Below are 16,648 nucleotides of genomic sequence, written 5' to 3' on the forward strand. Positions count from 1 at the left end.
GTTATTTATATATTCAGGAATCTTTTTTTTACAACAAGCTTGTGGGTTACTGTCGCCGGGACTGGCAGCGGTGTTGTTAAGAGTGAGCTATTGTGACATCAACTGTGTGCCAAAGTTGTGCCAGATGACATCATCATGTCTGACATAATATATTATTATATATAGGCATTTTGATGGACAAATCAATCAAACGGGTCCACGACCTCACCGGAACCACTTCCTATATTCACACTCCTGGTAGGTTGTACATTTGATTGACTTCAATGATAATCCAACCAGACCTGGGTTGAAACTGTTTGAAATCAGGCCAATGGAACAGTCCTAAAATGACAAACCCCGCCTAATTTGGCCCTCCAGGTAGGCTAAAGCAAACAGTCCTAGTAATAATAATTAATAGGTGGGTACTTACATATGTCCTATTTCATGTGTGTATTAAACATGTGTGAATTATATTTTTGGTGTGCATATGGCTCAGAGAGTGGTGTTGAGTGTTACTTTGCAAAGTATTTGAAAGATTTCAAATAGTATTTGAACCCAGGACTGAATTCAACAGAATAGGTTATGGTGTGAACAAAGTGTGTCAATGGTGTCTTAGATGTCAACAGCATATCCCAAAAACGACTGCAAAATGTGAAAAATAGTATCAAAGTTCAAGTATGAGCTTGAAGTTTCTTTCAATTGGTTTGTTTTACCTTTGCCCTAGAATAGGCTAGATATAATTGTTTTCACCATATTGCTTAGGCAATTAAATCATTTCAGACCTACACAATGTTATGGGGGCTAATGGCTCTGGGTTTGTTTCTGTTCTGGACAGGGCTTATATACACTGCTCAAAAAAATAAAGGGAACATTTAAACAACACAATGTAACTCCAAGTCAATCACACTTCTGTGAAATCAAACTGTCCACTTAGGAAGCAACACTGATTTACAATAAATTTCACATGCTGTTGTGCAAATGGAATAGACAACAGGTGGAAATTATAGGCAATTAGCAAGACACCCAAAATAAAGGAGGGGTTCTGCAGGTGGTGACCACAGACCACTTCTCAGTTCCTATGCTTCCTGGTTGATGTTTTGGTCACTTTTGAATGCTGGCGATGCTTTCACTCTAGTGGTAGCATGAGACGGAGTCTACAACCCACACAAGTGGCTCAGGTAGTGCAGCTCATCCAGGATGGCACATCAATGCGAGCTGTGGCAAGAAGGTTTGCTGTGTCTGTCAGCATAGTGTCCAGAGCATGGAGGCGCTACCAGGAGACAGGCCAGTACATCAGGAGACGTGGAGGAGGCCATAGGAGGGCAACAACCCAGCAGCAGGACCGCTACCTCCGCCTTTGTGCAAGGAGGAGCAGGAGAAGCACTGCCAGAGCCCTGCAAAATTACCTCCAGCAGGCCAAAAATGTGCATGTGTCTGCTCAAATGGTCAGAAACAGACTCCATGAGGGTGGTATGAGGGCCCGACGTCCACAGGTGGGGGTTGTGCTTACAGCCCAACACCGTGCAGGACGTTTGGCATTTGCCAGAGAACACCAAGATTGGCAAATTCGCCACTGGCGCCCTGTGCTCTTCACAGATGAAAGCAGGTTCACACTGAGCACGTGACAGACGTGACAGAGTCTGGAGACGCCGTGGAGAACGTTCTGCTGCCTGCAACATCCTCCAGCATGACCGGTTTGGCGGTGGGTCAGTCATGGTGTGGGGTGGCATTTCTTTCTCCATGTGCTCGCCAGAGGTAGCCTGACTGCCATTAGGTACCGAGATGAGATCCTCAGACCCCTTGTGAGACCATATGCTGGTGCGGTTGGCCCTGGGTTCCTCCTAATGCAAGACAATGCTAGACCTCATGTGGCTGGAGTGTGTCAGCAGTTCCTGCAATAGGAAGGCATTGATGCTATGGACTGGCCTGCCCGTTCCCCAGACCTGAATCCAATTGAGCACATCTGGGACATCATGTCTCGCTCCATCCACCAACGCCACGTTGCACCACAGACTGTCCAGGAGTTGGCGGATGCTTTAGTCCAGGTCTGGGAGGAGATCCCTCAGGAGACCATCCGCCACCTCATCAGGAGCATGCCCAGGCATTGTAGGGAGGTCATACAGGCACGTGGAGGCCACACACACTACTGAGCCTCATTTGGACTTGTTTTAAGGACATTACATCAAAGTTGGATCAGCCTGTAGTGTGGTTTTCCACTTTAATTTTGAGTGTGACTCCAAATCCAGACCTCCATGGGTTGATAAATTGGATTTCCATTGATTATTTTTGTGTGATTTTGTTGTCAGCACATTCAACTATGTAAAGAAAAAAGTATTTAATAAGATTTATTTCATTCATTCAGATCTAGGATGTGTTATTTTAGTGTTCCCTTTATTTTTTTGAGCAGTATATATCTATTACAATGGCAAGGTGGCTAATTGGTGCACTTGCAAATCACACTATTTTCTCATAAAGGTTATCACAAACATCCCAAAATAAAATGTTAGGACCGTCTGACTGTTTCAGAACAAGGGGCTGAGAATGAAGAGGAAGTGCAGGGTCAATGTGGACGGGGGCGAACACCCAACCAAAAATCGGTCCAGCCAGCATGCCATAACCAAAAGGGTTTCATTGGTGCTCCCTTGTACTCAATTGACACAGAGCACTCTCCAGAAACTGCAGATTGAGAGTGAGGCTGACTGGCCCACTCCTATGGAGACCAGGGCAATTTCAAAGATGCCAAGGAGAAAGGGCCTACCAACCCCCAAGATGGAGGACAAGGGAACCCAATGCGACATGGGATCAAAGAGGAAAAGGATGACTAGTTTCCAAGATTTGGATTCAGACGACCTTAGGACTGCTAAGAAGATCAAGGTCACCGTGGCATCCGGACCATACAGCTCCATTGGCTCCTCCACATCAACAGACACATCCACCAGCAGCGAGAGAACCGACTCCAAATGTTCAGAAGTCTGCGATAAATACAAGACCAAAGTCCGACGCAACCCACCACGCAGAGGTCAGACACATTTGTCATAATCTGCCTTAGGTTTGAGTGACCAGACACCACAGAGTGTTTCAATGAGATAATTACAAACTGTGGCCAATTGTTGTAAAATGCAAATACCTGAAGGCCTACAGGGCTGACTTACAGTAAGTCAAGTGTACTATAAAGCCCCCTGTCTGATTAGTTTTATTGAGAATGTCTCTGTTTGTGCTCCTCTAGACCTGGTTATTGTCCTCAATGAAGCCTCTTAGACATTGAATAGCCTGATAAACAGTGTGTGGTTAGGAGAGGGACTGGGCCGTGTCCTTAACTGTGATATTTGTGTTGCAGCCAGTTTCACCTCGCTCTATAACGTGGGCAAGTTGCTGGGACAAGGAGGCTGTGGGTCCGTCTATGAGGGAACACGAAAGGAAGATGGGAGAGAAGTAATCATCCCTCTCTCTCTTTCCTCCCTCTTTAGATCTGTCCATCCACAGCATAAGACATTACCACAATTATGTTGATTATTCACAATGTGCTTCTCCCTTCTCCATCACTCAGGTCGCCATTAAGTACATCCCTAAGGGTGTATCGGAGTACTACCTCACAATCGTAAGTACAGTCTGATAAATGTGTACTGCACCACCCAACAATCATAAAAACAGTCAGATGGATATACATCGGAGTGCTAGCCTACCTAATAATTGTATGTACAGTCAGACCAATATAACAGCCCACTGAGCTGCCAATGCATGAAACTGTTGTTAATCAACCTTCCCCCTTTAGCCTGGAACAACGTACCGGCTGCCCCTGGAGGTAGCCCTGATGCAGATCGTGTCGCGGCCACCTGTCTGTGAACACGTGCTGGAGCTGGTGGATTGGTTCGAGCAGCCCAAGAAGTTCATCCTGGTCCTGGAGCGTCCCACTTCCTGCATGGACCTGTACGACTACTGTGAGATGATGGGTGGGAAGCTCAACGAGGCCATGGCGAGGGTCATCATGCTCCAGGTGGTTCTGGCGGTACGGCACTGCCGCGACCGCGGCGTCATCCACCGTGACATCAAAGTGGAGAACCTGCTGGTGCAGACGGACACTCTGAACGTCAAGCTCATCGACTTCGGCTGCGGGGATCTGCTGAGGGAGAAACTCTTCAGGGACTTTGCTGGTGAGAAAAGACGAAGACTGAATAGCATTGGTGTTGTGAGCTTCGGGCAAAGGAATGTAATATCCCCTCCTCTCGCCCCCCCATTTCTCTCAGGCACTACAGAGTTCTCCCCCCCTGAGTGGGTTCTGGATGGGATGTACCAGGGGCGCAAAGCCACCATCTGGTCCCTGGGTGTGCTTCTGTTTGGCCTGGTCAACGGTGACCTGCCCTTCAGGAAGGAGGCCGAAATCATCCGAGGACGCCTGCGCTTCAAGAGAGGGATCTCCAAAGGTATGTAGTTGCAGCTGGGAGGAGAGTAGGTGTGGTTAGGCAGTAGAGTGACATTTGGTACTGGTCCAATTACCAGTGCTTTATCTACACACTATCCAAAGCGATGGCGACACAGTAGAAACACAGAATTGAACTATTTTGCATTAAAAAAATGGTTTAGGGTAGGATACTTGATTAATAGAGTTTAAACTGAAGTTTGCAACAAGTGTGTTCTCACTGTATACTTTTTCTACTGTAACAAGATACCATTTGTGACTCTGTCTAATCCTATTGTTCCATAGAATGCAGAGACCTGGTCCGCTGGTGCCTCAAGCAAGACCCTCTGAAGAGGCCCGTCCTGGAACAGATCCTCCTGCACGACTGGCTGTCGGACCGGGCTCGCCCCTAAGTCCGTGTCCATTGCAAATGCCATAAGAAATACTGATATGAAATACATTTATTACTGTGTCATCAAGCAATGTCATATCACATACTTTATGTCATACCTATCAGATCTTTTACAAAATCTTGTCCATTCTCTAACTGACAGCTGTTGTTTGTTACTCAAATTTTTTTGCAGGTTCTATAGCAATGTAAGACAATTGAGGAGTGTAGGAGTGGGGAGAGATTTTGATAATTTGGAATTAGTAGCTGTTAGTACCAAAACAACATCCCCTTTTATGGTACTTAACTGGACAATTGGGTCTTAAAATTCTTTAGTGTTCAAAACCAAACCCTCCTCCAATGGGATTAGCCAAGGACAGCATCGAAAAATAAGAAAAAAGGAGAAGGAAGAAGAGGACACCAAAAATCACCTGATATCACATTTGATCTGCGCAACCAACTGGGAATGAGGACTGAAATTCAAAGCAGCTCTCCAGGGAACAATTTTGCAGAACATGAAGGGACACTCCAATTCTAGATAGGACCATCAAAACACCGCTGAGTTCTGACCCTCTTCTTGTGCTGCAAGGGCTTGAAGAGAGATTGTAACAGGGATAATGCTTGGAGATTTTGCTACTCTGATGAGAGAAAATATGGTTTTTATTCAACATCTTACCTTCGCCTTTGAGCTGATGTTGACAAAGGGAGGATACAGAAACTCTCCATAGAATAACAACTTTATGTTCCCCTAGACTGCACTGAGCCAGCTACCACTGTTCTAGTACTGAGCTTGAAGAGAACAGCAGAACTGTAAGGAAACTCCAACAGGAAGAGACCTTCAGAAAGACACCGCTGAGACCAGTTCTGACCTCCTCTGCTGCAAGGGCTTGAAGAGAGATGGTACTCGAATTCCAATCGACCCCTTTACAGCATATTACTTTCGCCTTTCAGTGTCTCCCGAGTGGCGCAGCGGTCTAAGACACTGCATCTCAGTGTAAGAGGCGTCACTACAGTCCCTGGTTAGATTCCAGGCTGTCTCACATCTGGCTGTGATTGGGAGTCCCATAGGGTGGCGCACAATTGGCCCAGTGTCGTCCGGGTTTGGCCGGGGTAGGTCATCATTGTAAATAAGAATTTGTTCTTAACTGACTTGCCTAGTTAAATAAAGGCTAAATAGAAAATTACAAAAATTCTGCTGACACAGGAATACCAATGACAGTTCTAAGCAGAAACAACAGTTTTGCCCCCCCCCCCCTTAAAATGTAATATGATTGAAAACACACTTCACATCAGTGTCCTGGATGTAGTTAGGATTGTAATCTTAGTATTAATCTTAGTTTAAGTGAAGTAAATTAGAGCTGAAAAATGGTGTCCTCAAGAAAAAAAAAAAACTAGGAAGCATCCCAAATCTGTTGTCTGGTGTAGTTTTAGATGTCACATTTTATAGATACTATTTATGAGTATGTAATAATAATCTGTAAGTGACTATCACATGTGAGTTGATTTATGTTTGATTAATGTACATAAACTCAAAACATATTTACAAAATCTCGGAATTATCGTTGAACTGAAATGTGTGTGTCAATAGCAACATGGATATAGAACAACATGCAGTACAGTAGCTAAATAATGAGAAAAGTGCTCCAATTAGATTGCCCCAAAAGAACTACAACTCCCAACATTACGACACAGACGCATGTTAATGACATATGAGGAAATGCCCTACGAAGATCCTTCACCCAAAAATGTAACGTGAGTAGCATGGAGACTGATTCAAAACTGACTTGTAAAACGCTTTTCGCTTAGAATTTGCACCTTTACATTATGCACACAAACGTACTTTGAATCAATACTTCATGCAAGCAACATGCTAGATAATGGAATCGCAAAGAAGCTTATGTGTTTGATGTCTTCATATCACCGACAATACCACTAGCCTCTTCGCTCCCAGGTCTCCCGTTATAATGGTCAGATACTGACAATTTCAAGGGAATGGATGCAGTAATTAACAATAACATTAATTTCTCTTTATGTAATAACCTAGGTTACATCTCAGGCCGAAATAGGTGTATTTTTTTTCCATCTTCAAATTGCCATAACCAATGCCAGAAGAAATGTCAATTTTCCCAAGAATTGCTTTGAAGCCAGAAGTTCATGATTACTTGAGGAATGTCTTCATAAACAAGGAGGTGGGGTTCCCTTACCTGCTACACACACACACACATAGGGATATCTAAAGAGTTCTGTTATTAAAGAGTATCCAAGCAGACCCACTTCCTCTCTGCTTACCTCATGTCAAAATAAAAGTCCTGCACATGCGCCATATGTGGACAAAAAAGGAATAACTTGTGGGGGACGTTTATTTTGACATAGGTAAGCAGAGAGGAAGTGGGGTATTTAACAGACCCAAGTTTGGAAAGTCTGTTTAATAATTTGATCCTTTTAGATATTTTCTCTAATAATGATCAACTGTCCTGCCCATCGGCAGGAAAGTTGAAATGGAATTGTATTTCATTTCTGGCTTCCCACGGACTGTTTTTGTGCAACCCAGTACAATTTAAAGCAATTGCCTCCCGAGTGGTGCAGCGGTTTAACGCACTGCTAGAGGCGTCACTATAGACCGTGGTTCGTTCCCAGGCTGTGTCACAACCGGACGTGAACGAGAGTCCCATAGGGCGGCGCACAATTGGCCCAGCGTCGTCCGGGTTAGGGGAGGGTTTGGCCGGGGGGGGGGGGGGGTATGTAAATACACCCGCGTTGCTAAAAAGCACCTAGCACACACACACACTAATTAATGTGTTTGTGTTCATTGTTTTGACAGTGACTACATTTATGTTCTTGTTCGAACAAGACGTTGGTTGAATTCTACTAGATGCAACTTTATTGTTCCTAAATGACACCTATAAGGTTTTTCTTGCACATTATCAGATCTCATCAAGTTATGTAGAGCTATCTGGGCATGTATTTCTCCTGCTTCTCAGAGTAGCATTGCTGATCTAGGATCAGTTTGGCCTTTTAGATAATAATGAATCCAAATGTTATGGAAAAGGAGGCCCTGATCCTAGTTCCACTCTGAGATGCTTCATGAATATTGGCCCTGAAGTTCAAGTGTCACCCAAAAATGATCTGTTGAAATAGAGAAGTAACGTTCAGCTACTCGAACCTGACACCCCCTGTCCTATGTTTGCGTACAGGTGCTGGCTGCAGTGAGTCAAGGAGAGGCAGAGCAGAGGTTCCAGAGGCTGCTGTCCTGCCTGTCCCACCCACCTGCCTTGACCTGTGTGCGAGCCAGCACACACCTGGCTTCCCTGGAGGAGATCCAACACAGGCTTGGGGAGGAACTCAAACAGGTGGGGGGCAGTCTGCTTTCTGTGTTGCTGGCATGTGGGGGTGGGATTCATTCACTGTAGTATGTTAACTGAAATGTGCTTAAGTTCAAGGCTCCTTTTAGGCTATAGTGTGAGAGACAGATGGACTGAGTTTATTCCCTTCTACCGAAGTGTGCACTTGCACAGTTGCTCACTCTCCGTCATCAATCAATCAATTAATCAACCCTTTTTACATCAGCCGTCATGGATTTAACAATGGAGGGAACTCCCTCCAGCCAATACTTACACCAATCCATATGCTTTTAAATACATGACAGGGTGCAAATGCACACTTTAGGAAAAGGGTAGAGAATCAGGACACAGCCATAGTGGACATGTCTATGGAGCAGTGTTGCCCGAAAACTTAACTACTTAAATTGTTTTTTTTTTTATTGCTAAAGTTTTTTTTTGTCCCGGGTGGGTATGCTGTGTAAGAGCGTTTATGTCTGACTGTGTGTGTGTGTATACATTTATGACTTTCAACACTGTTTTCTGTGTGTTGACTCCTCAGTGCAAGCTCTTCTAACCCTGCTACCTCTGTTCTTGCAGCAGCAGAAGTGTGACTCTCAGTCTGAAGACATTTCCGTTACTATTCTCCCCCACCCGCACATTCCAGATGTGCTGCTTCTTCCTGTCATCGGGCCTAGGTATGTCAGGAATGCCTGCAAAATGTCCGCCAAATACACTATATACAGTACCAGTGAAAAGTTTGGACACACCTACTCATTCCAGGTTTTTTCTTTATTTTGACTATTTTCTACGTTGTTGAATAATAGTGAAGACATCACAACTATGAAATAACATATAATACACATATGGAATCATGTATTAACTGTTAAACAAATCAAAATATATTTTATATTTGAGATTCTTCAAAGTAGCCACCCTTTGCCTTGATGACAGCTTTATATACAAAGTATGTGTACACCACTTTGAATTCGTGGATTTGGCTATTTCAGCCACACCCGTTGCTGATAGGTGTATAAAATTGAGCACACAGCCATGCAATCTCGGTAGTCAAACATTGGCAGTAAAATGGCCTTACGGAAGAGCTCAGTGACATTCAACGTGGCACCGTCATAGGATACCATCTTTCCAACAAGTCAGTTCGTCAAATTTCTGCCATGCTAGAGTTGCCCCGGTCAACTGTAAGTGCTGTTATTGCCAAGTGAAAACGTCTAGGAGCAACAACGGCTCAGCCGCGAAGTTGTAGGCCACACAAGCTCACAGAACGGGACTGCCGTGTGCTGAAGCATGTAGCACCTAAAAATCGTCTGTCCTCAGTTGCAACACTCACCGAGTTCCAAACTACCTCTGGAAGCAAGGTCAGCACCAGAACTGTTCGTCGGGAGCATCATGAAATGGGTTTCCTTGGCCGAGCAGCCGCACACAAGCCTGAGATCACTGTGCGCAATGCTAAGCGTCGGCTGGAGTGGTGTAATGCTCACCGTCATTGGACTCTGGAGCAGTGAAACACGTTCTCTGGAATGATGAATCACGCTTCACCATCTGGCAGTCCGACAGACAAATCTGGTTTTGGCGGATGCCATGAGAACGTTACCTGTCCCAATGCATAGTGCCAACTGTAAAGTTTGGTGGAGGAGGGATAATGGTCTGGGTCTGTTTTTCATGGTTCGGACTAGGCCCTTTAATTACAGTGAAGGGAAATCTTAACGCTGCAGCATACAATGACATTCTAGACGATTCTGTGCTTCCAACTTTGTGGCAACAGTTTGGGGAAGGCCCTTTACGGTTTCAGCATGACAATGCCCCCGTGCACAAAGCGATGCCCATACAGAAATGATTTGTCAGGATCGGTGTGGAAGAACTTGACTGGCCTACACAGAGCCAAGACCTCAACCCCATTGAACACCTTTGGGATGAATTGGAACGCCAACTGCGAGCCAGGCCTAATCGCCCAACATTAGTGCCTGACCTCACTAATGCTCTTGTGGCTGAGAGGAAGCAAGTCCCTGCAGCAATTTTCCAACCTCTATTGGAAAGCCTTCCCAGAAGAGTGGAAGCTGTTATAGCAGCAAAGGGGGGACCAACTCCATGTTAATGCCCATGATTTTGAAATGAGATGTTTGACGAATAGGTGTCCACATACTTTTGGTCATGTAGTGTAAGAGTCCACTCCACAAAGGTAAGAGGGAAAAACACTCTTTACCGATGTAAAAATCGAAAGCCCTTGTCCAGGACTTTGCATGCAGCTTTGTGACTCTGAGCCTTCCTGGACCAGAGCTTAGAAAAATCCCAAACCCTCTCCAAAATCACTCCCACCATGGCCACAACTACACATGATTTCATAAAATTACAGTAGAAATAACAGGTTTCTTAACTCGCTATGCAAAAACACTATGCACATTGGGTTTGACATTCTCTATGTAACCAAATCAACAACAGAACTTAAAGACGCAAAGAAAGCCCCGCATAAACCAACAATTGCTAGCAATGACATAAGGCAACTTTCTCTTCTGCTCTTAATCTTTCCAAGAATTTGTCCTTTGCTACTATTGATATGTATGTGTGTGATGACATATAAGTGGTACCTCTGATCTTTAGCACTGTTCATCACCTCATCACCCGTGTGTGTGTGAAAGAGAGCTATTCTGCATCCCAAATTGCACCCTTTCCCCCTATGGACTCTGGTCAAAAATAGCGCACCACATAGGGAATAGGGTGCCATTTGGGACGTAACCAGAGCAAATAAGCGGCATGTGAATGTGTTTTACCACCCTCTTACTTTGCGGTCAGGCCTGTGGTCCAGCTCAGCTCTGAGGTCATAGTAGGCGCTCAGTGTGGCAGTGCTGTTCTGAGGGGAGCGCACGTCTTCGCCCCAGGGATCCTCGCCACACCCAAGTGTAAGAGGTCTTCATGCACTCCAACTACAAGCCAAGGACGGCACCCTCTTTCTTCACTTCCTTAGATGCCATGGGAACCTTTGACCGTAACGATTTGGTAGACCCTTGAGTTCTTCTTCAATAATTTGAAGGGATACTAGTTGCGTTCACAACAGGTGATTGCGTTAGAACTGTTATCAGCAGTCTAGTGAAACAATAGTTTTGGGAATGAACATTATAGCCTGGACTGGAGGTACAATAATAGTGGCGTGTTTGGTCTCAGTCATGAAGACAGGGGACATGGTGTACATATCAATGTTGTGATTGATACAAGTTGCCTTTGCTCCAGATGATTGTGTTAGAACTGTAAAAAGAGTATTAACTCGTAAACCTGTTGCCTGTTTCAGTCATGAAGACAGGAGATGCGGTGTCTGTGTTCTCGGACCTGGAGGGGAAGTGCACACGGGGGAACAAGGACTTTAAGGGAAAGAGAGTGTTTGTGGGAAATGGAGTCGCTGAAATGGACCGCTCCAACATCTTCTGCTCAGACGAACCAGTCAAGTAGGTAGAGACGCTTAGGTCTCGAATCTCTATAACAAAATTCTCTCAGGGCAGCGTTACACTCGCCTGTTATGAGGCTGCTATTTGGCTAGCACTTTATAGCACATCATAAAGTGGTAATAGCATGGTAATAGTATGGTTGCTATTGGAGTAAAGTTTTAATACAGATCAAGCCTCATTGAATGAAGCATGCGCACATACTCAATATCAATGCTCAGAAAGATTTAGTCCTAGTAAAAAGCATACGCTAAGCTGTAAGACATGCTCAGGGTTGAATATATTTTGCAGTAATGTCACTGTTCTCTTCCCGTATAGGGGTGTTGGCATTCGGATGGTAGAGCCCCTGTACCAGAGCCCCTCCTTCGATGGGGTACTGCCCAGTCTGGCGTTCCTACAGGTACCTCTTGAACAGAAGTTTTTTTTTTGCGACGGCAGTAGATTCTCTGGATCAACGGTCGTAATCAGGGGCATCTCGTGTCTCAAGAATCTCGGAGACGGAGCGCTGATTTAGAATCCGTTTTGATCACAACAAATAAGATCACATGGACGTTGGGGACTGGGCCTGTATCCACAAAGTGCTAGGACCCCACCCTCTCTGTAAAATCTTATTCGTTATGATCTGAGCAGCAACATTTATCCTAGATTAGCACTCGTATTCTGAGCTCTGTTTTCCCCGTCTCTTTCTATGACTCTAGAACCTCCCGTCGGTGGTGGTGGGTCACGTGCTGGGGCCCCGTCCTGGAGAGCGCATCCTGGATATGTGTGCCGCTCCCGGGGGGAAGACCTGCCATATCGCTGCCCTGATGGGGGGACAGGTGAGAGAGTGTAGGGGTGGGGGCTCTGCTGGGCTTTGAAGACCTTGAAGTTAAAGGTGCAATATGCAGAAATCGCTCCACAATTTCCTGGTTGCTAAAATTCTTATAGTTAGCCTAATTTCAGATTCTGTGATAAAACAAGCGAGTATAGTGTAGAGAATCATTGTACCATCTAAACCGCTGTGAAATATATTTTCCATAACCAAAACTATTGTATTTTCAGCTGTTTGACGCTGGTGTACAAAACCGAAAGTAAAAGACACAAAAAACTAAACTTAAGAACGGGAAGCATAGAAATAGCGCACGTAGGACAGATCTACCGCTTCTTAGACTTTCCTTCCATGGGAATGACAGATCTAGAACTCACATTTCTATGTGAATTTGGTTGGGTCACCCAAAAAGTTACATATTGCAGCTTTAAAGGGATATTACACTTTCAGGTCAAAGTTTGTGAGATGTAAAGTGGTCTAATGTCCAGATGAAGCCACGTCCCATTACATCAGTTGTATAGATCCAGCTATATGGCTCCACCCCAAATAATTGAAAAACAAAACTTTAATTTATGAGTAAAATGTCCCTTTAAGTTTCCATTTGGACATTACATCTACTTCTCCACAAGGTGGAGCTGTTGTGCAAGGCTGGGCTCTTTTCCCCACTGCTACCTGGAATGTTGTTTTTGCCTTTGCTGCTCACTTGGTTTGTCCCTTGCAGGGAGAGGTAGTGGCCCTGGATAAGATCAGAGGCAAGGTGGAGCGCATCCTTCAGAACGCCAAAGCGCTGCATCTGGACTGCATCAAAGCCCACTGCTTCAATAGCATCAAGGCTGTGTGCACTGACCAGGCCCAGGACACCGAGGGTACGGAATGTGACTGATGGGATGCACATCCCAAATGGCACCCTAAGTCCCTACGTAGTGCACTACTTTTGACCAGGGCCTATTCAAAAGAAGTGCACTATAGGTAATCGGGTGCCGTTTAGAACGCCGGCATGGACACCACTGACGATTTCAATGTTATTTTCACCTCTCTACTTGGTTGGCTAGCATGGTTACTAACTCAGAGACCTGGATACTTTCATGTCACCCTGTTTTCAGGTCCACCCTTCCCTCCACAGAGTTTTGACCGGGTGTTGCTGGATGCTCCGTGTAGCGGTCTAGGCCAGAGACCCAGCATGGCCTGTACCTGGAACCTGAAGGAGATCTGCTCCTACCAGCCTCTACAGCGCAAGCTCTTCCACACAGTGCGTCGCACACACACACACACATGCATGCCCGCTCGAGCACACTTACCTCGCATAAGACTGGCCTTGACCAGTGCTGACCAGTAGAGGACAGTGTGGCCAAGCTTGATTGTTCTAGAGCTCTGGGCTCCGATATACTCTGATGAAAAGCTTAAGTATAGCCGGCAGATGGATTACTGTGGGGAGATTAGGGTCCAATAGTGAGCACATCACTTATCCCAGCGGCACAAAGCGCTCCATCAGTGTCCACTGGAGTTTCCTTAAGGCCATTTAATATCTAGGCTCTGGAGAGACCGCAGTAAGGTAAATGTGTGTGTGTACATAGCTGCACAGGCGTTTTGACAATGCAGTGTCTATCTATTGAGCGATGAGGGCATGTTAAAGAGTGCTTACTGTGAGTGTGACCTTAGTGTGTGTGTGTATAATTGGCAGGCGGTACGGCTCCTGAAGAGAGGTGGGGTCCTGGTGTACAGCACCTGCACTGTGACTCTGGCAGAGAACGAGGAGCAGGTGGCCTGGGCCCTTAACACCTTCCCCTGCCTCACACTACAGCCTCAGGTAGCGCACACACACATGCACACACAGACTCAGGTAACAAATGTGTACACACACACACAAAAATACTAACTAATGTGTCTCTCTCTCAGGAGCCCCACATCGGAGCAGAGGGCATGCTGGGAGCTGGCCTGTCACCTGAGCAGCTGCGTCTCCTCCAGAGGTTCAGTCCTGAGTTGGGCTGGAGCGTGGCCGAGGCCAGGGGAGAGGATGACAGCCCCACAGAACAGCCAGAGTCCCCAACCTCCCTCGCACACCGAGCCAACAAGGACACTATCGGCTTCTTCATTGCCAAGTTCCTGAAGAGCTGACAGGACTAGACTATAGCAGTACCCTCCCCAACTGGTTAGAACCGAGCTGTTCTCCCTGCCTTCACACAGGGCCTGCAGAGAGGAATAATGGTGTTTACACCTCTCACTGTACTCAGGCAGGAGAGCATTTAGAACACACACTCCCTGTGCGGTTTATAACATCCACCTCTGTGCCTGCCTGGCTGCCTACTAAAACACTGGCCCATATAGGGATGACTTGTATAAACAGAGAGGGGAGGGAGGGAGGGATTGAGCAAGATGAAAAACATTTATGGGCGAGTAAGGGAGAAAATGCGTAGGGCGGATGAGTACCGGCAAATGCAGTTCTGCTGCCGTTCGCCCCGTCGCCATGACAACAGTGACGACACAGCTGCCCTGGTGACAGCGGATTTGCTGGCTCTGGGAGCGTAGATCAGGAAGTAGCGTGCTGAAAGAGGTCACGAGGTATTAACAATTTACTGCCTTTTAGTTAGCGTTTTAAAAACAAGGAACCGGTATGGTTATTTTTACAGGAACAAGATGGCATCACACAGCTTTTCCTCAGTTTATGCTCTCTCTACATTCAACAGATTTTGTTCCTTTACTTATCCCCTTTTCTCTCTAATAAATTGAAAATAAACTAATTATGTATATTAGCATATTTCTTCTTTACTACTTTCTCATTAAATATTTGTGTATAAACATCATATTGCTTGCCGTATCAAAACATTTATAAAGTTGATTTGATCAAATGGATGAAGGTCAATGCGGGTGAAGGTCAACGTCATAAATCTACGAGTTTGCAGTACCAGTCAAAAGTTCGGACACCTACTCATTCCAGGGTTTTTCCTTATTTTTGTTTGACTATTTTCTACATTGTAGAATAACAGTGAAGACATCAAAACGATGAAATAACACATATGGAATCATGTAGTAACCAAAAAACTGTTAAACATATCAAAATATATTTTAGATTTGAGATTCTTCAAAGTAGCCACCCTTTGCCTTTATGACAGTTTTGCATTCTCTCAACCAGCTTCATGAGGTAGTCACCTGGAATGCATTTCAGTTAACAGGTGTGTTTTGTTAAAAGTTAATTTGTGGAATTTCTTTCCTTCTCAATGCATTTGAGCCAATCAGTTGTGTTGTGACAACGTAGGGGAGGTATACAGAAGAAAGCCCTATTTGGTAAAAGACCAAGTCCATATTATGGCAAGAACACCTTAAATAAGCAAAGAGAAACGACTGTCCATCATTAGTTTAAGACATGAAGGTCAGTCAATCTGGAAAATGTCAAGAACTTTGAAAGCAAATAGCATCAAGCACTATGATGAAACTGGCTCTCATGAGGACCGCCACAGGAAAGGAAGACCCAGAGTTACCTCTGCTACCTCTGCTGCAGAGGATAAGTTCATTAGAGTTAACTGCACCTCAGATTGCAGCCCAAATAAATGCTTCACAGAGTTTAAGTAACAGACACATCTCAACATCAACTGTTCAGAGGAGACTGCGTGAATCAGGCCTTTATGGTTCGAGTTGCTGCAAAGAAACCACTACTAAAGGACACCAATAAGAAGAAAAAACTTGCTTGGGCCAAGAAACACGAGCAATGGACATTAAACAGGTGGAAATCTGTCCTTTGGTCTGATGAGTCCAAATTTGAGATTTTTGGTTCCAACCGCCGTGTCTTTGTGAGGGTAGGTGAACGGATGATCTCGGCATGTGTGGTTCCCACCGTGAAGCATGGAGGAGGTGTGATGGTGTGGGGTTGCTTTGCTGGTGGCACTTTCAGTGATTTATTTTGACTTCAAGGCACACAACCAGCATGGCTACCACAGCATTCTGCAGCAATACACCATCCCATCTGGTTTGCGCTTAGTGGGACTATAATTTGTTTTTTAACAGGACAATTTGTATTTTTTATTTCACCTTTATTTAACCAGGTAGGCTAGTAGAGAACAAGTTCTCGTTTGCAACGGCGACCTGGCCAAGATAAAGCACAGCAGTTCGACACACAACAACACAGAGTTACACATGGAATAAACAAACATACAGTCAATAATACAGTAGGAAAAAAAAGTATGTATACAGTGAGTGCAAATGAGCTAAGGGAGGAAAGGCAATAAATAGTCCATGGTGGCGAAGTAATTACAATATAGCAATTAAACACAGGAATGGTAGATGTGCAGAAGATCAATGTGCAAGTAGAGATAC

The 16,648-nt window shown here is 45.0% G+C and overlaps 2 protein-coding genes across 3 annotated transcripts; both read left to right on the forward strand.

Moving 5' to 3' along the window:
• The first annotated feature begins 21 nt into the window (after positions 1–21).
• LOC106590130 (serine/threonine-protein kinase pim-3) lies at positions 22–5,779 on the forward strand. 2 transcript variants are annotated; one of them, XM_045711044.1, is made up of 8 exons: positions 22–237; positions 2,506–2,998; positions 3,317–3,411; positions 3,527–3,577; positions 3,752–4,130; positions 4,224–4,400; positions 4,682–4,788; positions 4,960–5,779. In XM_045711044.1, the coding sequence occupies exons 2-7, from the start codon at positions 2,521–2,523 to the stop codon at positions 4,786–4,788; spliced, it is 1,287 nt and encodes a 428-aa protein (XP_045567000.1). In that variant the 5' UTR covers positions 22–237; positions 2,506–2,520; the 3' UTR covers positions 4,960–5,779. The 2 variants fall into 2 exon arrangements, with proteins under 2 accessions (XP_045567000.1, XP_045566999.1); XM_045711043.1 differs by having other exon boundaries at positions 4,682–5,779.
• A 716-nt stretch (positions 5,780–6,495) lies between these two features.
• Positions 6,496–15,076, forward strand: nsun6 (NOP2/Sun RNA methyltransferase 6). Its single transcript, NM_001140824.1, is given in 6 exon segments — positions 6,496–6,515; positions 6,808–6,952; positions 7,958–8,113; positions 14,291–14,298; positions 14,388–14,490; positions 14,492–15,076. Coding segments are annotated over 5 exon segments (357 nt in total). The 5' UTR covers positions 6,496–6,515; positions 6,808–6,865; the 3' UTR covers positions 14,495–15,076.
• Positions 15,077–16,648: the final 1,572 nt, after the last annotated feature.

Source organism: Salmo salar, chromosome ssa29 (genome assembly GCF_905237065.1).
Source record: "Salmo salar chromosome ssa29, Ssal_v3.1, whole genome shotgun sequence".
Classification (NCBI taxonomy): domain Eukaryota; kingdom Metazoa; phylum Chordata; class Actinopteri; order Salmoniformes; family Salmonidae; genus Salmo; species Salmo salar.